The 26,389-nt window shown below is 40.3% G+C and overlaps 2 protein-coding genes and 2 long non-coding RNA genes across 4 annotated transcripts; 2 read left to right on the forward strand and 2 right to left on the reverse strand.

Moving 5' to 3' along the window:
• Window positions 1-7,500: 7,500 nt before the first annotated feature.
• On the reverse strand, window positions 7,501-18,969 carry LOC114149129 (uncharacterized). The gene is made up of 2 exons (XR_003596439.1): window positions 17,989-18,969; window positions 7,501-7,999 (listed from the first exon to the last, which is right to left on the reverse strand). It is a non-coding gene; the product is annotated as an uncharacterized LOC114149129 (long non-coding RNA).
• Window positions 10,073-11,572, forward strand: LOC114149130 (uncharacterized). The gene is made up of 5 exons (XR_003596440.1): window positions 10,073-10,418; window positions 10,515-10,637; window positions 10,729-10,806; window positions 10,880-11,125; window positions 11,198-11,572. It is a non-coding gene; the product is annotated as an uncharacterized LOC114149130 (long non-coding RNA).
• LOC114149116 (G2/M phase-specific E3 ubiquitin-protein ligase-like) lies at window positions 12,198-14,614 on the forward strand. Its single transcript, XM_028024699.1, has 5 exons — window positions 12,198-12,319; window positions 12,428-12,995; window positions 13,072-13,244; window positions 13,319-13,531; window positions 14,013-14,614. Exons 1-4 carry the CDS (start codon window positions 12,201-12,203, stop codon window positions 13,398-13,400), a joined length of 942 nt encoding a protein of 313 aa, XP_027880500.1. The 5' UTR covers window positions 12,198-12,200; the 3' UTR covers window positions 13,401-13,531; window positions 14,013-14,614.
• On the reverse strand, window positions 14,394-17,522 carry LOC114149119 (uncharacterized). The gene is made up of 3 exons (XM_028024706.1): window positions 16,516-17,522; window positions 16,105-16,289; window positions 14,394-15,996 (listed from the first exon to the last, which is right to left on the reverse strand). The coding sequence occupies exons 1-3, from the start codon at window positions 16,669-16,671 to the stop codon at window positions 15,249-15,251; spliced, it is 1,089 nt and encodes a 362-aa protein (XP_027880507.1). The 5' UTR covers window positions 16,672-17,522; the 3' UTR covers window positions 14,394-15,248.
• Window positions 18,970-26,389: the final 7,420 nt, after the last annotated feature.

A 26,389-nucleotide genomic window follows, 5' to 3' on the forward strand; every position in this document is an offset into this window, starting at 1 on the left:
CACACATTTATCTGTTCTAAGCATCTGTTCAGTGATTGGATGGGCTCTGTGTCATGATCTGTGTTTTTCCTTGTTTATTTAGAGTTTTCTGTGTCGTTAAGTCTCTTCGTTGTCCTGTCCTCCCCTTGATTGTTCCCAGGTGTGTCTCGTCTGTGATTACCCTCCCGTGTATTTAACTCCACCTGTGTTCTTTGTTCCTCGTCGGGTCCTCGTCAATGTCGAGTCTAGTTGTCGTCGTCAATGTTAGCTTCTTTGTCGTCAGTGTTTCCTTGTGCCTGCTGTTCGTAGTTTTGCCTGGTTTTCTTAATTAAATCTTCATCATTCATCATACCTGGGTCCGCTGCCTCTGCCTCACCACCTCACACCCGCACTTCATGACAGTAGGACCCGACCAGACCGAAAGGTGAGGCTGCTATGATGGACCCAGCTGGAGTGAGGTTACCGCCTAAAGGGCAGAGCGGCCCGTGGCGGAGGTCCGGCAGGGAGGACAGGGAGCTGGCGGAGGCTCTCGCCGACTTGCAGCGGGAGCTTTTCCGGGGGACGAGACTGGTGTTGGCACCTCCCGGATACGGCCCCCGTCGATTCCACCGTCCGGGAGGTCAGCGACGTGAGCCGCCGGCAGATCCGGCCCCTCGTCGCTTTCCTGAACCGCCACCTCCGCGACCAGCTCACAGACGGCGACGTGAGCCGCCGGCAGATCCGGCCCCTCGTCGCTTTCCGGAGGCGCCACCTCCGCTGCCTGGTCGGAGACAGCGACGTGAGCCGCCGGTGCACCCGGCCCCTCGTCGCCTGCGAACCGGCTGCGGCGGCTCGCCCCCGCAGCCGGTTCCAAGGCTTCGCTGCGGCTCGCCCCCGCAGCCGGTTCCAAGGCTTTGCTGCGGCGGCTCGCCCCCGCAGCCGGTTCCAAGGCGTCGCTGCGGCGGCTCGCCCCCGCAGCCGGTTCCAAGGCGTCGCTGCGGCTCGCCCCCGCAGCCGGTTCCAAGGCGTCGCTGCGGCTCGCCCCCGCAGCCGGTTCCAAGGCGTCGCTGCGGCTCGCCCCCGCAGCCGGTTCCAAGGCTTCGCTGCGGCTCGCCCCCGCAGCCGGTTCCAAGGCGTCGCTGCGGCTCGCACCCGAGGCCGAATCAGCCGGCGTTCCAGCCGGCGCACCCGAGGCCGAATCAGCCGGCGTTCCAGCCGGCGCACCCGAGGCCGAATCAGCCGGCGTTCCAGCCGGCGCACCCGAGGCCGAATCAGCCGGCGTTCCAGCCGGCGCACCCGAGGCCGAATCAGCCGGCGTTCCAGCCGGCGCACCCGAGGCCGAGTCAGCCGGCGTTCCAGCCGGCGTTCCTTCCGAGACTCCCAGTGTTCCTTCCGAGACCGAGACCCCCAGCGCTCCGACCGAGACCCCCTGCGTTCCTCCTGAGACCCTGACCTCCTGCGATCCTCCTGAGACCCTGACCTCCTGCGATCCTCCTGAGACCCTGACCTCCTGCGATCCTTCCGAGACCCCGACTCCCGAGACCCCCTGCATTCCTTCCGAGACCCCCTGCGTTCCTCCAGAGACCCAGACCCCCTGCGTTCCTCCAGAGACCCAGACCCCCTGTGTTCCCTCCGAGACCCCGACCTTCTGTGTTCCACCAGAGACCCTGCCTCGGGGGGCTCGTCATCGCCGTCTGTGGGCGGCCCCCGGGACTCCCCATTGCCACCTCCAGCGCCGCGGACGGCCGCTGGACCGCCTCCGGGGGTCCCGCCTCCGTGGTTCCCGCCTCCTGCGCCGCGGACGGCCGCCGGACCGTCTCTGTGGTTCCCGCCTCCAGCGCCGCGGACGGCCGCCGGACCGTCTCTGTGGTTCCCGCCTCCAGCGCCGCGGTCGACCGCCGGACCACCTCCGTGGTTCCCGCCGCCGCGGACGACCGCCAGACCACCTTAGTGGTTCCCGCCTCCTTTGCCTCCGCCCACCCTGTGGGTAGTTTTTTTTTTGTTGTTTATGGACTCTTGGCCCTTCTTGTTTTTCCGCCCACGATGGTGGGTTGTTTTTTGTTAGTTTGGACTCTGGCCCGCCGTCCGGCACCCCTCCACCCACCCTTGTTGGGTTTTTTGGGTTTTTTTTCCTTGGGCGTCTGGTAGCCGCCCTTGAGGGGGGGGGTACTGTCATGATCTGTGTTTTTCCTTGTTTATTTAGAGTTTTCTGTGTCGTTAAGTCTCTTCGTTGTCCTGTCCTCCCCTTGATTGTTCCCAGGTGTGTCTCGTCTGTGATTACCCTCCCGTGTATTTAACTCCACCTGTGTTCTTTGTTCCTCGTCGGGTCCTCGTCAATGTCGAGTCTAGTTGTCGTCGTCAATGTTAGCTTCTTTGTCGTCAGTGTTTTCTTGTGCCTGCTGTTCGTAGTTTTGCCTGGTTTTCTTCATTAAATCTTCATCATTCATCATACCTGGGTCCGCTGCCTCTGCCTCACCACCTCACACCCGCACTTCATGACACTCTGAGTCACCTGGTGACATCGTAATGTAGAGCTGTGTGTCATCTGCATAGTTATGGTAGCTAATATTATTTCCTGTTATAACCTGAGCTAGTGGGAGCATATAAATATTGAATAAGAGCGGTCCTAGGATTGAACCTTGGGGTACCCCACATGTGACCTTTGACCTCTTTGATGAGAAGTTTCCAATTGAAACAAAGAAATCCCTGTTCTTTATGTCTCAGTACCTTGGCCTACTCTATTCAAACCTGTTCATGCTCTGACTTCAGGATTGCCCTTCTCATTTGGTCTCTCCATTTAAGTAATCTGGATTACCTTGTCAAGTAATCCGTCAAATACTCTGTCCAGCCAAAAAGAAAAAAAAAACCTCTGCCGTCTTCTGCCAAATCAACACACAAGGACAAATATCCTTCTCTCACTCCTCCCTGACATCATTTACAACTTATACAAGTAGCTCGTTCCAGATTCTATCTCACATCTTCCAATCAACCTGGAGGGCGGCAATGTTCCTGACTGCCGTCCTCCACTTCCTCTCGGACCATTCAGAGATTAATTTATTTATTGCAACTAACTTTTTACATGTCTCCTGAGAATGTGCATGTTGGTCAGAAGATAACCACCATAACAATAAGCTTATCAAAAAAGAATGTAGCAGGGCTTCATAGTCCACTTTTATGAATTTCTGGATAATTTATGCAGTATTCTGTTAGTATATATCACTCAGCCCTAGATGGATATATTGGCATTATAGTATCTTTCAGTAATGCACATTACCTGTAGATGGAGATGTTGCATCAATGGCCACAGCAGCTCAGTTTCAGTTTTAGATTTTTTTCATATCTGCTCTTTAAATTAAATTTTTTTCTCCACTGTTTTGTTTTAAAGGGGTGTTTTAATTTCAATACAATTTTAGACATTAAACTATCCTGATGGTGTGTGAAGGGATACGTGCCACAGGCTTTTAAACTTTCTGTAAATTAACTTTTACTTTTGAATGTTGCTCTTGATCCAAACAACATAATCCATTAGAAACCAGCAGTCAACATCAAATCTGCCTGATTCTGTTAAAATAATAAATGAACATTGTAAAGGATCTCACAAAAATGTTATTTTACGATGGCCGTGTATTGTTCAGAGAAATGATAGAAAATACTATAAAATTCATAATGTATGTTACTCAAATCTAACAAAATTGTACGAGGGTTTCCGGTTTGCATGTCTCCTGAGAGATACTGTGGCTCTGACACTAAAATACATTAAAACAGACATTTAGTCATTATGCAAGTCCGAGTTTGGACCAAAATGCAGACTGGAGCAGGGAGCATGAATCGTATTGAAAAAATGTTTAATAAAAAATTACAACGACAAACCTACAAAAATCTCAGGGAGCCAGAGCAGAACAATAAAATAATAAAAATAATAATAATAATAATCACAGGAACCAGGGGCCACAGGGAAGAAACACGAATAAACATAAGGAGGTGAGAATGAATAGTATATATACTGGAGAGGTTGATTACTGAATAAGGAACAGATGGTTCATTAGAAACTGGTTGCAATTGTGAAATGAGAAAGCGAAAAAATGGCACAGTGGGAGCACACAGAGTACTAGGAAATAAATCTGATATTAAACAACTAGACACTAGAAACATAATAAAACTGGAATAACAGAGTAACTAGAGACAAGAAATAAAGATAATAAATTTGAATGACTAAAGACTGAACTAAAATAAAACAGAAAGAAGACTGATCAAAGAAAGAGACTAAGGAACACAATATAATCAAACCTCAAAAACAACTCAGGATCCTAACACATTTGAACTTTTGGTCTTTCAAGAGTGGATCTACAAAGAAAGAGCCAAAGCATCTGGATCCAGTTCACAGTCGGTTAGAGCATCTGCTGGGATATGGGCTAGCTCTTCTTAATCCAGGAGCTCCGGGCACTTTGGCATGACCTGATTTGGCTAGGCTGCTCTGGGTTTCCTGGAGAAAGTTGAATCAAGCTGTCCTCACTGTCAGGGAGCACATAAAGCATATAAATGCTATGTTCCTATGTCAGCATTGAATATAAATGTGTTGTAACTATAGATACCCTGCAGTTGCTTTTTGTGTTTTTATCAAATAAGCACAATCGAGTTGCCATTTTTATGGCCCCAACTGAATTTTTAGGCAGAGCTTCTTAAATCCTGGTCAAGGTATAGGACATCCTACAGGGGTTTACTTCCCTGATCCTCTTATGATGCATGACTGAGAATAAAAAGGTCAATGTTTGGACAGAAAAGCATATCAAATGGATCAAAATTTTATTTGTTCTGTGAACCTCTTTGCATAAATACCATAGCATACCAACTTTATTTATGAAGCACTTTATACACCTACAGGACCAAAGTGCTATACACAATCATAAAATACAATGCAGTTATAAAATAGAAAAGATTGAATATAAAATACATATTACTATACAGACACAATAAAACAAAATGAAACATCTCAGATTGTGCCAAAAGTCAAAGAAAAAAGATGGGTCTTAAGAAGGGACTTAAAAACAGCGAGTGAAGAGAAGAAGAGTCTTATGCCCAAAGGAAGATCATTCCATAGCTTGGGAGCTATGGAAAAAGCACGGTCCCCTCAGAGCTTGCACTTTGTCTTTGACACCTTCAGAAGCAACTGATCAGCTGACCTGCGGGAGCGGGAAGGTGTGTAAGAATGTAACAGCTCAGAAGGATAGGGAGGGGCAAGGCCATTAAGAGCTTTAAAAACAAAGAAGATTTTAAAATGAATCCTAAAATGTACTGGCAACCAGTGAAAGGAAGCTAAAAGAGGGGAAATATGGTCACATTTTTATGTATCTGTTAAAAGACGTGCAGCAGCATTTTGTACCCTCTGAATATAGAATAGAATAGAAGTACTTTATTCATCCCAGCAGGGAAATTACTTCGCAGTTACAGCATAGAGACAAGACAAGACAAGAGACAAGACACAATAACAACGTCCGGGTGTTTAGTCTGGAGTTTGGCTGTGTCAGAGCTGATGACGTCACAGACCACCGCTGCATCAGCTGATGGGGGAATGTAGACAGTGATCAAAATGGCGGACGTAAACTCCCTCAGTAAATAACACGGCCGCATTCCCACAGCCAGAAGTTCAATGTCCGGGCTACAAATCTGTTCCTTCACGTTAACATGGCCGGGATTACACCACCTCTCGCTCACATAAGTGCAATCCCGCCGCCCCTCTTCTTCCGACTCTTGGAAAAGTCCCTGTCCCCCGCACCAAGGAAAATCCATGAACATCCACGCTGTAGTCCGGAATAAGCAAGTGTAGCCAGGTTTCCGTGAAGCAGAAGATACTGCACTCCCAGTACTCCTTCTGGGTCCTAACCAGCGCCGTGAGTTCGTCTGTCCAATTTACCAAAGACCTCACGTTCCCCACAATAATCGCCGGTAACGCTGGCCTGCGCCGTCTCTTCTTCTACCTCCGTTTAACTCCAGACCCACAGCCCCGTCGTCTCCTCCGTAACTCCTCCGTAACCACAGGCCTGTCTCCGGGCAGTAGCAGAGGCCCACACAGCGCAATCAGCCGTTCACGCAAGCAAACAATGCCGCTACTCCGCTCGGCGAGGTTCTCCACCACCAAGAGTATAAAAAGTAGCAGACGAACGCGGAGAACATCGACAGAACCACATCCAGCCATTGTGGAAAGCCCAACTGATGATCCATGGGTTCTTCAAACACGGATCCTTAATCGGTTACAGCAAATATACACAGACAAACACACACGAAGGGAGCTGCGTCTGCAGGCAGCCAGCTGCGCCGGTGCCATCTTGACGAAAGTTGAAGAAGCTGGGAAATATATAAATTATTGACTCCTGTATAAAGTGCATTACAGTAATCCAGCCGTGTGGTCACAAATGCATGGATCACTGTTTCGAAGTGCTGTCTGGAAAGAATACGGTAAGTTTTACTTTGGCTAGCTGCCTTAAGTGGAAAAGGCTGGATTTTACAAAGGCTCTAATGTGTGCTTCCAGCTTAAGACCAGCATCCATCTTGACCCCTAAATTTGTAATAACCGGCTTGACATACTGGGCCAAAGAGCCAAGATTGGTCAGGGAATCTACAGTGGATCTGCCAAAAATCACTACCTCTGTTTTGTCTTCATTAAGTTTCAAGAAATTTAGGGCCACCCAGGCCTTCAAATCTTCCAGACATAAAGACAGAGACCGAAGAGAGGTGGAGTCTGCGTCCAGAGCTATGTGACCGATGCCCACCCACTGTTCCAAATTTAATTCATAAATGGCTTGGTGTAGAGTACTTGCCATTGTATCATCTCCAGCATGGTGGATGCTGACTCCTGATACTCCAGATTGAAGACATAATATGACCCAAAACAGACAGCAAGGACGCTGGCAAAGTCATGTAGTTGCTCAGGCTCGAAAAATACCTTCTCCTCCATACTGACCATCCACCGGGTTGCAGACATCAAGCTATTTCCTAAAATAGACAAACCCTTGTCAGGATAACGCTAGTGAGTAAAAGTGCAGACTACCATAACAATTACATACATTGCTACGAAAACATTATAGTGATAGAAAATATTCCTCTTACCAAGCATGATTACCCTTGGTGTAGTGGGTAAGGTCATTTCCATTTCAACAGACATCTTGGTGGAACATACCTTTAAAACATAAAAGGAAAACTCTCTTAAATGTGAATTACTGGTAGTAATTTATATTTAAAGGGTCAGTTCACCCAGATTACAACAGGTTTTTGAGAACCTCATCCCGGAGACTATACTAGACTTTATCCCTACATCCTGCTACCACTCTGAAACAGCGGATGTGAATGACAGTTTGTGGGGCTAAATGCATTTTTTATAGCATTACATTCCACAAGTACAGTTCCACAAGTGTTCAGTCTGACTTCTGCAATGGCGGTGACTCCTGTGCATGTGGGACCTGAATGCAGAAAATGTTCTGAAGGAAGCAGAACATTGCTCTATTCCACATGCAAACCGATAATTAGCTGTGTGTTGATGTTTCTTCACATGACTACAAAATTCTGTAAATTCTGAAGTACAAATGCTGCAGAATTTACACCTGTACATAGTTGCACCTGTTAGTACTGACTTAACTTTAAATTTACAGGAGCATGGTTTAAACATGTGAACAGTCCTTATGTGTAACCAGGGTTGGAAATTAACGTTTTTGTCCACCTGCCACTGTGGCTGAACAAACTCAAAAAATAACAGAAACTACTTTAATGTTTTTCACCTTTGTCCTCATTTACAGACTCTTATACACTATGTTGGAGATGTAATGGTACTTTTGCAGGCTAACCAGCTGTAGCAAGCTCAAAGTTATAGATTAGGTTAGCTGCTCCTCTACATTTCCAGACTATTTTGTGGCTTCAAATATGTTTGAAGAGCTGTCTTTTTACCTGTTGTCTTGTCTTTTGAAGAGATGAAGCTATGTTGGCACTCAGCAGGACAGAACTGCACAGCCACTTGGAGGGAAAAAGCTTGGGAGTTAAAAAAAAAGGTCATCTGAAGAAAAGGAAAAAAAAGAACAATGTTAGAAATTCATCCTTGCTGACCTACGTAGCTAATCTGCACTTTTAACATTTGCAAGATCATGGTTTAAACAAATGAACAGTCATTAGATGTAAAAAAAAAAAAAAAAAAAAAAAAGAGAAGGGGGGGGATCAATTATCAGTTAAGCTTATATTGTTCGACAAAGGATGTAACAACAATGCTAACAGACACTCAGCACTGAGCTTATCTCAACCCAAAGCCGCCCGAGGAAGATTAAGCGGCAAAAGTTAAGCTAAAACCTTCAACGGTAAAACTAACGTTAATTCCGAACCAGCTCAAAAAATAACACCATCATATTTTCCTTTCTTTCACCTCATTTACAGACACGTAACTTATAACGTTGCAATATGCCAGTTATTATGGCAAGCCGTTTTAACATAAATTCGGTTTTGCCGCCCCTACATTCCAGATATCTTAAACTGTCTTATGACTAGACGTTTTAGCGATTTAAGATATCTCTAATTACATTCTGACTAGTCATAATACCTATTTAAGATATCTCTAATTACATTTTGACTAGTCGAAATGACGTCAGATTTACCATTGAGTTGTATGGAGACGTCAATTCAAGATATCTACAATAAATTATTGACTATCTGAAATACACATTTCAGATATCTACAATTAAATTATGACTAGTCATAAAGTAAATTCAAGATATCTCGATTTTAATTTTGACTAGTCATAATTCTAATTAAAGATATCTTAAATGACAACATAATTCAAGATATCTTAAATGTATTTTTGGATAGGAGAAATGTAGTTTTGACTAGTGAAAAGTAAATTATAGATATCTTAAAAGCACATAATGACTAGACAAAACTAAATTAAAGATATCTTGAATTGCAATTTTGACTAGTCAAAATTCCTTTTAAGATATCTCTAAATGAATTAGAGATATCTTGAATTATTCAGCTTTTCCATTTAAGATATCTTAAATTGACATTCTGACTAGTCAAAATGACATTACTGATATCTTGAATTAGCATTCTGTCTAGTCAAAACGTCACAGATTTACGTAGCATTTTGGCGGGCAGGCATTCTAGCCTTAGGCTACTATATTGTGCTAGTCCGTGGTCCACAATGTCAGGTCAGTCCAGCTCAAATGCTCGTGTTTTCAACACAATATTCAGCGCTGCAGCTCGTGCTCGACACGAACTAAGAAATACAGATAATTTATTCTCTGCCACAAGAAGACTTTTTCGACGTCAAGTGCAGAGAAGTCAAGGTAAGTGGGTGTTCAGGTGTCGGTTCATATAACTGTAGCTTTCCAGACTACGTTAGCTTCGTGCTAGTGGAATAAAGAAATATTAATTGGGAAAATTTAAGTAGCCTATTTAGTTAGCACTGGAGTTGCTATTCGCCCTATAAAATATGGAATTGTCTATAAAATAAAGAATAGTCCAGTATTTTGGCAAATAAATTTTACGTCCCGAAGCGATATGGGAAGCGATTTGTTGTGTATTTGATTTGTTCTCATCTCGCACCAGCAGCGGGCGAGAGGCGGGGTACACCTGGACAGGTAGCCAGTCCATCGCAGTCATTGTTCATTATGAGAAATTAAATTATTGGCTTTCACATTTTAATTTCACAATTTTCATAATCTACATGAGAAGCGGTGGTGGGCGTTCCTTATTGAAACTTATGAAAGGTGGCAACCCCAGTTAGCACACTCCATGTTATAGAATACCATGGAGTGTGTATTCCATGGTATACACACTCCATGTGTACACCATTGACACAGCAGAATCAATGGTGTGATTCTGTTGTGTTCATTGCAGGCTCTGTTGGGAGGCTGCCGAGCCCTGTATGGAAGACAAATATTTTCTTGCTTTCTGGCCCTAATGTTGACGTTCTCCCTTCTCCCTCGGATGTACAAAGACTGAAGAACCATGGATTAGGTGGGCATATTTTTTCAAAAAATACATCATTTCATACACCCGCATAATGTGACAGAAGGAGGTACTTTTGCTTTTACCATCTCCATTTGGGTTTTTAATTCACCACTTCATGATAATTTTACTCTTTCACCAGAGTCATCTAGCGGGCTGATGAGTTTAAACTTAAATGACTTGTTCTTTGTTATTGTGTTTTACATTGCTTTGTCACTGTTGATTATTCAGGCAACCCTGTGCATGAGGGGACCGAAACCAAGAGCTCCAAAATTAACCTGAATTGGAGCTTGTCTGAACTGAACAACTTTGTGTGTCAAAGCTACCCACACATCAGCCTAAATCTGGTTGGCTTTGAACTGGCAAGAGCTGGAAAAGGACGAAAGGTAAAAAAATTACAAGTGAATTCTGTGAGGGAGCTGAAGGAAAAGGTTGGCAAAAGCAGACTCTACATTCTACCACGAGCAGATGTGTCACAGGTATGATTGTTTTGTACACAAAAATAATTTTATGTAGTATGGTAAATCCAGAGTAATATCTTCCACTATAATTTGAAATGTCTTGGCCATGTCTAGGTAACCTACTCAACCTCAGCAATGTCCAGCAGTTTGTTTCCAGAACCCTCAACTGCACCAGGAGTACAGGATGTCTCTCTAGAGGTGGAGAGTACCAACACACAACATTTGGGGGAAGAGCAGGTCATTAATTTCAAGAACAATATATGCATTTTAGTTTTATATCTTATTTCTGATGTTGACTTTAACAATCTTTGTGCTGTATTCACAATAGACACTGCTAGATTGGCGATCTCTGCGGTCCCAGCAAGACGAAGAGTATGAAGAGTCTTTGTTAGCAGACCAAGAAAAAGTGACTTACCATTTTTGTTATCATCACTTGGTGTTGCTGTTGTTGTTGCTACTCACAATTTTTTTTCTACCAGGAAAGGAGAAGACAGTGTTACAAGGCCTGGGAGGAAAGACGCATAAAAGTAAGAACTATTACATTTTTAGGATGATAGTGGTTTATGGATTACCTAAAGGCTTTAGTGCTCATGTTTTAGTCAATTGAAGAACGCCAGCAACGACTGGCGGCATATGAGGAACCGTCAAGTGGACTGCTGTTGAAGTTCAAATATCCGAATGGATTTATCAGAAAGAGAACTTTCAATGTGTCGGACCCAATTCAGGTAATGTGTTCATTCAGAGAATGTATCTTATTTATTTTCAAGTAACTGAAATTGCATTACCCTTTTTTAAAGGTCTTGTTTGACTTTGTCGGACAAGATGAAATGGCAAGTGAAATATTCAGTGTTCAACAAGCAACATCATCCAAACCAATTGAGAGTACCTCATCAGGCTCACTTATGGATCATGGCATAACAACATCTGCAACTCTGTACGTGCTTTGGATTTCAACTCTAGATATTCAGGTAAAGTAATTAAGTCCAAATTCCATACAGTGTCGTCTCAGTATTTTTTATTTTTTTCCCCAAAATGTTTCAGAATGCTGCAACTAGACTTTTTACTGGATCCCAGAAACGAGAGCATTTAACACCAGTATTGGCTTCTCTGCATTGGTTACCAGTTTGTTATTGGATTGATTTTAAGTCTTTTATTGGTTTTTAAAACTTTACATGGCCTAGCTCCAGCTTATCTTCAAGACTTTCTTCACGACCATTCCAGTGCTAGAACACTTCGGTCAAATAATAAATTGCTCTTACATATTCCTTGCACCAGACACTTCATATCGCTCCTTAAAACTCATTTTTATTCTTTGGCTATTTCTAAGGCCTGACATTGTAATTTACTTGTCTGTTTTAATTTGTGTTTTATTCTTATGTATTTTTGTCTGTGCTGCATGAATACTGTACAGACCTTTGGTGGAATTAATATCTGTTTTGAAAGTGCTTCATAAATAAAATTGACATGATTAGGTTTTTGTTTTATTTTGTTTAGGAAAGGTGTCCAGTTCAGGCGAATGTAGTGCTGGAGCAGTCACTGTCTTCGGTCCGAAGTCTACAGACATCGCTTTCTGACCAAGCACTGACATCTTTGTCAGCCCAGTCACCACTGGCCCCAGCATCTCCTCAAGTGCTGTCGACCATGCTCAACTCCCCAGAAACATCAACTTCGTTCTCCTCCCAGGCAACTGTGTCCCAGCCCTCCACTCAAGTACAACCAATTTTGCCGTCTTCTGAAGTTTCTTTGGTTGCAACCTCAAGGCTGCCCCTCTCCTACAACTCTAATCTGACTCCACAGGTGATGACCATTGAGGACCAGGCATCAGCTTCTCCATTTACTGAGCAACCTGTAATTCTCCTGGAAGACCAAGAAGAGCCACCTGAGTCTCCACAACATCCACCAGAGTTGCCTTTGGATGAGTGAGTCAAAATTACATATTCTGGCAGTGTCTTATGAAATTAATTTTGACAGTTGCAAACCATTGTTTACTCCAACAATACACAATAAAATGTATTTTCTTTTTACAGAACAGATCTTCAGACTATATTAGCAAAACTATACAGCAAGGTTGATATGACTTTCTCTCCTACAAGCAACCAAATAAATGTGTGCAGAGACAGGATTTTAGAATGTAGCCTGCATGCCTTCAGAAGATGCCGTTTTGATCCAGCAGCAAAACTGGATGTTATTTTTGTGGATGAAGAGGACAACGCTGAAGGGGCAGTTGATGAAGGTGGTCCCACACGGGAGTATCTAAGACTGTTAATGAGGGCCATTCATCAATCTAATGTCTTTGAGGGGCATGAGAATGACCGCCATCTAGCTTTGGACACTAGTGGTCAGTATTCTTTCCTTTTTTTTTCTTCCCAATTCTTAAGGATGGAAAATTGTCAACTAACATTTTTTTTTTCTTTAGCGCTGGAGTCAAAAATGTACAACTGTATTGGAAAAATGATATCAGTCTGTTTGGTGCATGGAGGCATTGGACCACATTTCTTCTCTCAAAGGCTGTATGACCAGATTTGTGGCACATTGTCTCAACCTACCCTGGTTGAGGAAGTTGTTAACCATTCATTCAGACAGCAGTTGATCAAAGTTAGTAGCAATTTTAAGAATTTTGTTTATTGATCATAAGCTTAAATTCAGTTTCACATCTTTTTTTTCTTTTAAGATTCAGGATACAAACACAATCGTGGAGGCAAACGAAGCCATTATGCAGGCAGCAGATACCCTGAGCATTGTTGGAGCATTAAGGCGTGTAACTACTCTGGAAGAGAGGGACTCCCTTGTGCAATCTGCTGCAGACTTCTTTGTAAATGGCCGAGTGTGCACTTCATTGCAACAGTAAGCAAGATCCTAATTTTTTCTATTAGAAATCTTGTATTCTAAAAGTAAGACCATATTCTCATTTCTTAAAGGTTTGTGGAAGGTTTGAAGACTCTTAATGTGCTAGACGAGATTCAGAAAAACCCTGAAGTCTTTCATGAATTGTTTGTCTGAGGAGAAACCACTCTTGGCACGGGACATGTACACACTTTTCCAAGTGTGTTTTTCTGTGCAAGGCAGCAATAAAAGGAGGATAGAAAATCAAACCATATGCTACTGGAGAGACTGGTTGGTGGATATTGAAGGTACAATTATTGTGATACTGTAAACACAATCTGTATCAACTACATTTTATGACCGATATATCACCACTGTCCAAAAAGAAGTAATCATAGTTTGAGTACAGAGGCAGACTTTCTAAATGACTAGTGACAGGACCAAAAACAGTTAAATTACTAGAAAAATCTATTTCCTGGAAAGTCTTTTTGTTAAGCTGCCATAGAAATTGTCTGTCATTTACCAGTGAATATATATATATTGGGTAATTTGTTGCATAAATGCATACTTTTACATACTATTTACAATGATCATGCTTAGTCATTTTTCATCTTCAAAATGTTTATTGATTTATATTTACTAACAAGAAATGCATTGTCACCACCAATATAACAAGATTGAGGAGGAACAAGGACAGATATTTAACACATTTTCTTTCATGTCTTTAAGACTACGTACACACTGGATACCTTATAACAAAAGTAATAATTTCAACATTTTGTCTTTCAGAAGGAGAATGCAGTCCCATTACCCTTGAAATGATACTGGAGTTCGCTTCCGGCGCATCCACGGTACCTCCACTGGGCTTTCCCCATCGTCCACAAATTGAATTCCTCCATGAGGCTAACAGAGTCTTCCCAGAAGCAAATACTTGCCTTGTAGTACTCCGCCTTCCTGTACACCCAGACTATGAGTCTTTCACAAAGTACATGACAGACGGGGTGCTGCAGGCACCTACCTTTGGTGTTGCATAATCAGCTAAGTGTAATAAGCAGTTCTTTTAAAAAAGAGTTGGAACGTTTTGAAAAGTTAAGTGTTTTAAAGCAAGTTATAGTAAGGGTAATGTAATGGCCAAACTTGGAAAATATTGAAATGTAATGTAATTGCTTCTTTTTTTTTCTTGCAAAGAATAGATGTCTTATTAACCACTTTTTGGTTTCATAATTTAAAGGTGGATGTTTGAGCCACACTGCAAAAACAAAAGGTCTTATCAAGTAGTTTTGGACTACTTTCTAGTGCAAATTTCTTAGTACACTAGAGATAAAACTAATATACATGTAACTTTTCATCAAGATATGAGCTTGTTTTAAGTCTAATTATTTAGCATTGTTGAAAAAATAGTTACATTGGCATATTAATTTCACTTATAACTGGACATCTTTCCCTTGCTATAAATGAACTAATCTGACAATGTAATAAGTTCTTCTTCATCAATATTAAGGAAAAAATGACTTAAAACAAGCTCATATCTTGATGAAAAGTTACTTATATCTTATTTGTGTCTTATTTGAAGTGATTTTTGCACTGGAAAATCTTAGGTAAGTTTTTTTTGTTTGTTTTTTTCTGTGTAAATGGGCATTGTAGTTTAATCTTTTGTAATGATTGTTCTAGTTCATGTAATGAAAACGGCTCATTTGGATTAAAAACAAAATCCAATTCTAAAGATGCTCATAGGTTCCAAAAGATGCATTTGAAAAGGGGGTTGGGATATACTTGTTATTTCTACATGAACATTTTCAAAAGTAGAATTTTTATTGTTCTTTCCCTCTCCAGAATGTATATTTAATTTGTCATGTATTTAAACACCTTAACATTTTATAATTAAATTTGTAAGGTTACATACTCATATCAGTTCTGAGTTTTATTTGTAGTAATTGTATCTTTATAACAATGCATTTGATCAAATGTTCTTGATGTTTGTCACTCCGCAAACAGTGACATGTACTTAAATCAATAAAGCATTTGCTATTTCTGCACAACAGGCCTGGTATTTCTCCTTAGATCTGAAATATGATTGACTGCAAGATTAACTGACTGAAGTTGCTGCTGACTGAGCCTGGTTTGGGTTGGTTCTACAACTACACTAGGAACCTCTTCAGCATCAGTGGTTGGTAGTGGCCAGAGGCCATGCTGTTGCAGAAGTTCTTCAAGAGTCTCTGGTGCGTTGGAATTTTCCCCAAACACGTTGTTAGTTGCTGTGCTGTTGGCACCCATGTTTGCCAACATCCGTTCAGTCCAGATTTGTGTTGGTGTTTTATTATTTTCTGTACGCAAGGAATGGTGGTTCCATGCCTTTCTGAATTGTTCTAGTCGGCTTTGAATCTCAGGAAGAAAAACTATGTGAAGAGAAAGTTTGTGCACATCATTGCTGGGATCCAAGAGGGCTGAATCTTCAAGATTATAAAACGTGCTATAAAATGGTTCCAGAACATGTAAAAACACATCCCTCCAAAGACGCTCAATTCTCTGATTATGGATGGATTCCCCAGTTAGATGACTCCGACGTTCAATGCCCTGAAGGAGGTTCATCACCAGTGCCACTTGCACATTCTCTCCACCATGGTCTGACCTCACTCTAGAAGGTAAGCCATAGAGGCCTGTTGCCTTGAGAAAATGAAATAGCACTGTTGAGGCGCGATTGTCTGTGCTGCAGTTCAAGTAAGTGATTAAGCGAGAACATCCATCGATGCCACCATGGACCACAAAGCCCCACCTAAATGGAAATACAAAAAATGTATAAGGAATAATGTATGCAAATGTGTATAGTGAATTTAGTTCTAAGACATCTACTCTGAAATACATCCTTGATATTTTCAGATACCTTATGAGACGCATGTTGCCATCAATATGCCATAAACTGTTGGGATACGGCACATGATAGACACGTCGAGACACTGCACTGCTCCACCTCCTTGCAGTTGCCATTGGGTTGATTTGAGCCATCATCTCACGGACCTTACGCCGTGGAACCACTAGTCCTCGTGCATGCAACAAGCCTCGCATCATCTGGTTCAATGAAGGACATGTGGTCTTACTATTTCGAACCATCACACAATTTTACATTTTGAAAGTAATCTTTTACAAAATATAGGTTTCAGATTTCACATCTGGTCATAAAATAAATGATTTTTTTTATCATCATTTGTGACACTTAACATTAAATAATTAGTATTCTGCACCACCACTGTTGAACATATTACTTGTTCAGAAGTAATATATTTAGATTCCATACCTCAGTCCCAGAATTTGGATACAGGGATTGAAGTTGTCTGATATTAGTTTCAAGGTCTTCATCAGTCACTGCAGCCAACCTTCCCCTGATTGGTACCCCAAGTGCTTTGGACTTCTTATAAAGAAATGATGTTGAGCATCCAAAGATGTTTGCCATCCTCTTGACCGTGTGTCCTTGGGCCAAAAGAAAGTTGATCTGCTCTTTTGTAATATGAATTGCTGGTCTACCTCGACCACCTAAAATAGAATCATATTCAAATGCATCAGCATAATGTTTACTTTATACATCTGTTTTTCTCTATCTGTCTGTCTATATCTGTCTATCCTCTACAGGTGTCCCTGTGTCTCCTAAGGGTGACACTATGCACTTCACATAATGTATAAATTTATTTTGATATACATAATTTCCTGTTGCAAATGCATGAACACAAAGCTTTAAACTTTTATAGACGCTGGAAAGCAACTTAAAGTGTGAATCAGACATGAACCGGGGCTGCGCTTTTTATTTTCAGAGGAGCTAAAGGAGGGAGCTGTAATGCCTTGTGTCGTCTAGCATGTCAAAATCAAGAGCTGGCTGGGTTTACTATCATTTCCGAAGAGGCAGATAGCTTTACCACAATATAAAAACTACATCTGGTTATTACCTGAACTGGCCCGGGCTGCAGAATATTCCCCACTTCCAGCTTGGACATGGGTCGATAGTAGCACTTTCAGCTCCCCTAAGCCGTTTTTCAGTGCATTGTGTGTGTCGGCAGAAAGTAAATCAGAAATTCTTTGCAAATTTCTTAAGCATTCTTCAAGTACACGATTTTCGCGCTCTCCGCATATCCCATACTGAAGAGCTCTTTCTATATTGTGGCATTTTCTTACAATTTTGTCCAAAACTGCCAGCGCCATTGAATGTTCATGCAATTGTTTGGACAGCTCAGTACAGCCAAAGAGGGGCTTACACGCAATCTCTTAATTCAGATATCTAAAACTGTAATTCTGACTAGTCATAATTACGTTCGAGATATCTTAAATTATAATTACGGATGTACCCTTCCGATGACGAATCCGGTGACGTCATTTGAGATATCTTGAAAGGAATTTTGACTAGTCAAAATGTAATTGAAGATATCTTGAATTATTATTCTTCCTAGTCAGAATGTAAATAGAGATATCTTAAATTACCATTCTGGATAGTCAGAATGTAGTTTGGTCTAGTCAAAATGCAATTTTAGATATCTGGAACGTAATTACGGATAGTCAGACGAAACCGAATTTATGTTAAAACTGCTTGCCATACAGTTATATAAAACACCAGAATTAGTAACGTAAAGGTAACGTTATGTTACCAGGCTAACCAGCACAAACCAGCTCATGCTATAATGCATTATAGCATGATGCTATAAGCTACGTTAACTCCATCTAAAATGTACATTTCCAGACTAGGTTTTGGCTTCAAACAGTTTTCTAAGAAGTGTTTTTTTACCTGTCTTGAAGAGCTGAAGCAGTGTGAGCCCACAGCACGGAGACAGAGCTGCACTTGGAGGGAAAAAGCTTCGGAGTTTAAAACAAACATGAGAAAACAGTTGGAAGCGAAGCCACGCTTGATGACGTAGCTAGATAAACTGCATGTTAATGTTAGCTAGGGTGTGGAAAAAAACAAAAGTACATTCTCTCTTTCTGCCTTAAAAATATGTTAACCACTAAAGGAGTAAAAATACAGAAACAGGGAACCACGATGAAGCAGCTATGATGACGGTTGGAAATCAAATATAATTCTTACTGTATATTATAAGTACAGTACCACTACTGTAATGTGTAAACAGTAAATTACTGCAAATTCAAAACATACAGTAAGTTACTGTAATACTATGTACTATACCCATAATGCAATGCAAACTACAGTAACTACTTGTAAAGATGTCATATGGTAGGGTGACCAAACGTCCGTATTTCCCGGGACATGTCCGTATTTCACGTCCTGTCCCGGGCGTCCCGGGTTTTTTTAGAAAGTGAGGAAATGTCCTGTTTTTTAAATTACCTTCATTGGACCATTATATTTACAGGCACTAGGGCACTGCGCACGGCCCTGCGTGTGACGTAATCCCTGAGCCGCGTCAGTGCGGGCAGCCCTGTTCTTAATCAGAAGATAGATAGCGTGGCTGTCAGTAGCCAACAACATACGAAAGCGCAAATGTATGTTTACCTACTATTTACAAAAGAGTTTCCCCGCTTTTTTCAGACCCCCCCCCCCCGCTACAACGTGTCCGGGTTTTCCCAACTGAAAATATGGTCACTCTATTTATGGTAGTTTTACTGGGCATTTTGTGGTATTTAACTGTAAAAAATACAGCAAAGGCTAACAGTGTATGATGACGGTTAGAAATCAAATATAATTCTTACTGTATATTATAAGTACAGCACCACTACTGTAATGTATAAACAGTAAATTACTGCAAATTCAACACATACAGTAAGTTACTGTAATACTATGTACTATACCCATAATGCAATGCAAATTACAGTAACTACTTGTAAAGATGTCTTATGGTAGTTTTACTGGGCATTTTGTGGTATTTAACTGTAGAAAATACAGCAAAGGATAACAGTGTGTGCTGTAGGGCTTATGATGACATGTTGGTGTTTTTGTTATTAAGAATATGTAGAAAGCAGCAGGTCTTTCTACACCTGCTGCTGTAGAAAGACCGCAGCATGGATGAACTTTCTTGAAAGGCCAAAACTGGGCCCTGCAACTTGTAGAGTCAATTCTATACAGTTAATGGCCAATGGGTGACCTGGTAAATCCTTTTACCAGACAGCTTTTTGGATCCCACTATGGTGTGTTCACTCTCTTTCAACAGCCAGAAGCCTAATGTTTAAACAGGTCAAAAATCCCTTTCCACACACATGAATCTGATTTAATATGTATATGCCTGCTTTTAGCTGTTTTAAATGGGAATGAATGTAGGATGTCCTAATTTATTTTGCACCACAAATGGAATTCTTAAATTATATTTTGCAGAACATTTTAAATGACATCTTCATCAATTTTTGCTGTTCTTTAATTTTAGTTTTATTTGTTCAAGGCTGTCAAAATGTAAATTAAATATTCATTTTAAAATTCTTAGAAAAACATAAAGGCTCTTGTAGAGTGACCTAATTTTTTTTCTCGCATGAATGCATAATAATGGTTTGTTTAGTATAATAATAATACACAACTTTTGTGAATGAATGTGTCGTGATTTACATTTGAAATATACTATTGTGGTTTTTGTTCTTTAGCTTCTATAATATGATGGATGTGTATTCAGTTGCTGAGGAATATGTAGAAAGCAGCAGGTCACTTGAGAAAACATATTTTACTTTTGGCTTCAGAATCTTGGACATATAGCAAGCCGGCCTGGTAATGTAACTGCAGACAGGTGTCAGCCATCTTTAATGTTTAAGACCAAACTTATTTTTTCTGTGTAGCAAATGTCATCAGGACCCTGCTTTTATTAATGATTACTGCCTGGCAGCCAAAGGTTTTGTTGGACGTTCATGGCTAACATTCCATAGCTTTCAATGATCTCAGTAACAGGGAGAGAAGGAGCTCTTTATGTAACAATAAACAAATCTGAGTCGTGAGACGGGAAGCAGCTCTTATTACAGGCCACAATAGGCCAAAATGATCACAGAGACAGATTTTAGAATGAGAGCTGCTGCCGAGATTCAATGTTCTTGCGTTTGGCTTTAGGGAAGATTTATTCTGGAAAGGCTTACAAAAAGAGTCTAAAATGAGATGTTGTCTTGGGACAATTAATCTGTCCCCAGAGATTAAACAAGACTGGTCCCCAAACACAGCTCAGCAGGATCCCTAATGGAAGGATATGACTGTTTGTGTATTTTCCGGCAATTCGTTTTTTTGGTTTGAAATAAATTTTAAAAAAGACTCGTTTTTTGGTTTTTCGTTTATCTCAGCAAGTCATTCTGTCATTTTCTACTGCTTGATATCTGTTTGTAGTGGCTCAAAGTGTGATATGAAGAGTTTAATGTGTTGACATATGTACCGTTTGATACATGTATCAAAATATAACATTCTTCTTTAAAGATTTCGATACTTCTTAAGATGTTAGTGTATTGTAAACTCTGCCACAGTGTTTTCTTCCAATACAAAATATTCCCTTCCTCTGATTTTTTTTAGTTTGTAAATTTATATTATTTTGTATGTGCGGGCGTGTGCGCGTGTGAGTGAAATATACACTTCCTTTCGATAGGCTTCTTATGTGTGAACGTTTTTGAACATTTTTATTTATCTTTTATTGTTTTAGGAAGGTGGCCCTTCAGGAGAGGCCATAGCTCCATGTTTGGATGCAGCTTCAGAATTCCCCAGTGATCCTGGACTGAATATCAGATTGTTTCTTATTCTAATAAATACATTTTTATTAATACATTTTATTCCTGTTTATTTTGTAAGTTATGAGTTTACAATCTGATGATAATAAGAGAAAATAACTTTGGTAAGCATCTAAGTATTGTAAATAAAAAATGTAGTTAAAAAGCACCAACTGACTACAAGTTGATAAAAAATTTTATATGAAATAATTCTATTATTGTTTCTTGCTAATAAATCAAAGGAATAATGGAAGACATCAACTCAAAAGTTGTTCATTATGTTTAAACAGTTGAGACCAATAATTTAGCAAATAGTTTCATGAAGGGGACCAAAGTTGTCATTTCATGTTGGACAGTCATACTTCACTGATTAAAGTGTGAAAAGTGATGAAGTGGTAAACCACGAAAGAAGATTAGGATCTTTTAACATTTAGCTAACACCAACTGATGTGCAAGATTATTATTTTAGATTAAAGTCAGAATTTTGAGATTGAAGTCAGAATTCTGACTTTTTTTTACATGATCCTAATCTTCTTCCAAAGGTAGACATTTATTTAGTTAAGCTTTTAATAATCTAATAACATTGGCACATTATTTCAAACATTTTCTACTTAGAAATAGCTAAATTTTTATTGTATAATTTTGAATAATTATACTTTTCTGCATGCTTGTTCACGACATAAGGGATTATAATTGGTATACAAATTCTATTCATAAAGGCAACACTTAAACAAAAAACTAAAGGGTTTGAATGACTGGCAGAATTTTCTAGTCGCAGTTTGAGCGTCGTTTTAAGCCAGAGCAGATTAAAGACTCAAGGTCGTGAAAAATTGGGCGGACTAGCCCTTTAGCCATTTACTGAATAGGAAGCAGAAGCCATTAGCTTCATATACTGAACAAAGTCAGCATATAAGGTATTCTGTTTAAAGGTGACATGATCAAATTACCGTAATTGCATGCCGCTATGGAGGAGTGTACAAAACGGGTCTCAGTACAGGGTGTCGGACAGAGAGAACTTCCGGGTCATACTGCTTGTCAAAAATGAAATCATGAAAATCGAAATTGAACGCTCGTTATCCATTTCCGTTTTGTGCACTAAATGGGAAATCAGATAACAAGCCGAGTGAAGCCATTATCCGATTTCCGATTTTGGTTTAATAAATGAAAAAAACGAGTCTATTTATTTATTTATTTCATTTTTCATTTCAAACGACAAAACAAACTGCCCAGTAGCATACACGGACTCATTGATTATCCAATTTCTCGTTTTGGTTTAATAAACAAAACAAAAAAAACGAGTCTACTTTTGTTTTTTCATTTTTTGTTTCAAACGAAAAACAAACTGCCTGAATACACTGACCCATGACATGAGCTACATCAGGCCACTTAAAAACGACATTTTGGGGTCAATAGTTTTTAAAGCAAAGAATTGTTTTTTGGTGTTTTTTACCGTGAGTGAAGTAATATTCAGAGGTGCAGATATTGGTGCGCACTACTGTTTCTCCTCTGCACATTTTTCACAATTTTCTTGTCCCTCATACAAAAGTAACTGAACTTGATCTGAAGCTGTGTTTCTCAACGGCCCCCTTAACCATTATCCAGGTCCCTTGCCGCCTCCCACCAAAGAAATTGTAGGTCACTTTGCACTGAATATTATTTTATTACTAATATTACTATCACTATTGTTGATGTTTTGATTTGTATGCTTGTTTTTGTATTTATCATCAAAAGTAATTTTCCAGAGAACAAAAAAGCAATATGAATAGAAATTATTTTTACAATCAGAGTGGAAAAATTATTCCTGTTCTGTGCAATTTTCTGATGTTAGTTGCTAAATCTTGCACAAAATGACTAGATAAAAGATGTACAGCAATGCCAGTTTAAACTTTGATCTATTTGCAAAACGACAGGGCTCTGCAACATTAAAATATGGATATAACTGCAACTATATTAATCACACCTCCTCTTTTCTTCAGTGTTTCTGTGAGTTTCTGGTGGAGCAGCTCTGTGCTGCATTCAGGAGAATGGGGCATCCATTTTTATCATCCATATAATTTCACCCACATGGCATAATTGTGGGCTGCACAGTGGCGCAGTTGGTAGCACTGTTGCCTTGCAGCAAGAAGGTCCTGGGTTCGATTCCTGGCCGGGGTCTTTCTGCATGGAGTTTGCATGTTCTCCCTGTGCATGCGTGGGTTCTCTCCGGGTACTCCAGCTTCCTCCCACAGTCCAAAAACATGACTGTTAGGTTAATTGGTTAGTTCTATCTAAATTCTCCCTAGGGGTGTGTGTTGTGTGTGAATGGTTGTTTGTCCTGTATGTCTCTGTGTTGCCCTGCGACAGACTGGCGACCTGTCCAGGGTGTACCCCGCCTCCCGCCTGGAACGTAGCTGGAGATAGACACCAGCAACCCTCCCGACCCCATTAGGGACAAAGGGTGAACAGAAAATGGATGGATGGATGGATGGATGGATGGATGGCATAATTGTGCAACAGAGCTTTCAGTGGAAAAACAAAAGTTCCCGATCATTTTAATGCCATACAAATAGGAGTTGTTTGTTTATTCTTGCCGTATAGTCCTCTGTATTAATTATTGCGCGACAGGTCTTGCCATATCAGCTTATTCCTCTGTATTTAATTTAGTTTCTTACTTTATTCTTGTATTTTGTTCTTCATTCATTTCCATTTAGTTTTATTTGATTAGCAATGTCCTCTCTTGGTTTATTGTTATGTCCTCTTTAGTTTCTTTCATCGTTTATTGACGCTCACCACCAGTAATCTTCACTCATCATGCTATTCATGCTGCGCCGCCAAATCATCATGTGTTTCACATCATGCGTTGATTCGCCACTCATATTGATTTTTCACTGTTCAGCGTCGGATTCTCTGTTTATATGATTCACATCTAGTTTCTCGCTCCGTTCTATTTCCTGGTTTCTGAGTTTTGCAACTTGCGCATCGATTTTTTTTTTTTTTTTTTTTTTTTTTTTTGCTTCCCGGAGCGTTCGGGAAGCGTATCGATGGAAAAAAGCAGATTGACTTAAGCTTTTTGAAACAACGGAAAAAAATTCCGGTATTTTGATAATTGAAATTCAAAACTGCTGTGGTACTACCGTTTCATACCGGATCACTTACAACACCGATGTGAACTGTATAAAATGAACGCCGTCTATCGTGGTATCACCCAAGGAAGGATTTTTAAAAATTATTATTCAATTGGGTTCATTTTCTGAGGGATACACAGTGAGGGCATCGTGATTTTAGTCATCACATGTTTATAAGAGCGATATTCTGTTGTCCTTCTATGGAAGAGCGCCAAATCCAAAAGATCAATAAAACACTTTTTAATATAAGTTGTTGCTTTGACATGATCAGAGCACTGCCAGAACATGTGCACAAAAATCATCAATAAAACATAAAATATTTGAAAATCAGACACCAGACAAGTGAACCACAGCAATGTTATCAGCAGGTGTAACGCTGAACTGATGCGGTGAAGCTACCAGTAGCAGGACCGCGGAGCTGCGCCAAGAAGCTACAAACACTGAAGAGATCGATACAGTCGTAGCCAAGCATGTTTTAATGTTACACAATACAGGTTTAACAAGTTGCTTAAAGTCTAACCTGGTATTGTTGTGTATAACAGGTTACCAGGTGTAAAGTTTATGGAGTGAAGTTTACCTTCGAGGAAAACGCCCCCCAAAGGAGTCCCAGCGCCCCCCTTTTGTAAAAAATGTCCGCCAGCGCCCCCTGCCGTCCTCTGAACGTCCCCGGAGGGAGGCACCGCCCCCGTTGAGAAACGCTAATCTAAGGGTTTCTGTTTCAACAAAATAATAAAAAAAAGCATGACATTTCATGTCAAAACTAAATATTATAAAGTAGTTAGCATCATAAAATATGAATCTTGTAAAAAAAAGAAAAAAGAATCAATGTTGCCCTTTCTGCTAGTCTGGTGTATGTTTTCTAAGCTGAAGGCCTGGAAATCTACTGGGAAGATTTCCTGAGGTCAGGATTTGTTTTGCAGCAGGTTTTATTGTGCACGGAGCCACTGACACCTGTCTCAGTCTGTATCTTCCACTTGACTGCATTCAGACCACAAACCTTTATCTACTGAGAAATGTATGCAATACTTTTTTATGATCAATTGTTTGGCAAAGAGACAGCTGTTTGTCTTTTACCTAGAAACTTGACAGAGTGAAACAAATCAAGTTATTCCACTTGTGTTCACTAGCAGTTCATAAGAGAAGATTTTTTCCACTGTGAATAAATTGCTGCCCCTACTATTAATGAAACCAAGCCAAGTGCTAACATAGACAAATAGTCTATGTTGCTCTGTATTGCTGGTATGCCAGAACTAATTTCATGTAGTATGGAATCTCTAAAACCTTGCATCACTTGCAATAACACTTAACTGTATTTGTTTAATTAAAAACTTGGATGCTCTCCCCATAGGTTTTCTGTCCAGAGGATCAAACAAGATAGAAGAACAGATGCATGAATAGGTAGATGGATGTGCAAGGGTTGTGTACCTCATTTGTCCCTCTGTGCATATATAGATACATGTTTATGTTATTTTATTAATTTTTTCTTGACCCTGCATTATAGCAAAAAATACTCCCTCAATCTTTAAACAGATTACTGTGTTCTCATTGTACCTTTGCAGCATTGCATCCTTATCTGGTGTAAGGATCATGAACAAACAGGCTTGCAAGGTGTTTCATTAACATCCTACTTATTACACACCTGTAGAGACCTTTTTCCTAAGGACTCGTTGCATCACTGCAGATAAATTATAGAAATGCGCAAACCACAGTTTTAAAAGTAGAATCAGTTGGTGATGTGCCAAATAACTTTGGGAACATGACCAGGATCAGAAATATTCATACACCGTAAAATCCCATTTTTTAAAATCCATTTTTGCAAATGACTTTTTTGCAAAGTCATTTGCAAAAAGTAGTTAACCTTTTAACTACCAGCAAAATGCACTTATGACTTATGTATGAAATAAAAATTGCTTAACATGGTGAAAAATGCAAAAATACTTATTGTTTTTAGTGAGCATTATTTTATTTAGAGCTAAGCTCACTTGCCAACATCTCTTTACGGTGCATTCAAAGAAGAAGTGCGCATGCACAGTTCAGTCTCTTATGCTCTGTAATAGGCCAGTTGCGAAGGACCCCACTGCAGCAAACAGAAAGGGCGGGGACAGACCAGATGTCAATCCCATACCTTATTTTGAAATTGCGGCATTGTACTCCGGAACTGAGGGGGCGCTATTTCCTATATTATCCACGGTTTCAAGATTTTTTAACTTTTGAAATCTTTTTGTATTCAAGACATGATTAAAACATAATTGTGAAACACAATATATTTGTAAATATTGTAGTTTGTTGGTTGTATTAATATTATTATTATTATTAAACCTGAACACAACTTTATTCCGCTTTTGAGAAGTGTGCAAGCACAGCTATTTTAGTAAAAGTAATAGAGGCAGCGCAGCTCATCTGAGCTAA

The sequence above is a fragment of the Xiphophorus couchianus genome, chromosome 8 (assembly GCF_001444195.1).
Source record: "Xiphophorus couchianus chromosome 8, X_couchianus-1.0, whole genome shotgun sequence".
Lineage (NCBI taxonomy): Eukaryota > Metazoa > Chordata > Actinopteri > Cyprinodontiformes > Poeciliidae > Xiphophorus > Xiphophorus couchianus.

Coding starts and splice junctions, on each gene's coding strand:
- LOC114149119 (XM_028024706.1), bottom strand. CDS start 16,671: ATGGCAAACATCTTTGGATGCTCAACATCATTTCTTTATAAGAAGTCC. Junction 16,290..16,515: donor ATCCAAATTCTGGGACTGAG/GTATGGAATCTA, acceptor TCATTGAACCAG/ATGATGCGAGGCTTGTTGCA. Junction 15,997..16,104: donor GGCAACATGCGTCTCATAAG/GTATCTGAAAAT, acceptor ATTTCCATTTAG/GTGGGGCTTTGTGGTCCATG.
- LOC114149116 (XM_028024699.1), top strand. CDS start 12,201: ATGACCATTGAGGACCAGGCATCAGCTTCTCCATTTACTGAGCAACCT. Junction 12,996..13,071: donor TCAGACAGCAGTTGATCAAA/GTTAGTAGCAAT, acceptor TTTTCTTTTAAG/ATTCAGGATACAAACACAAT. Junction 13,245..13,318: donor GTGTGCACTTCATTGCAACA/GTAAGCAAGATC, acceptor CATTTCTTAAAG/GTTTGTGGAAGGTTTGAAGA.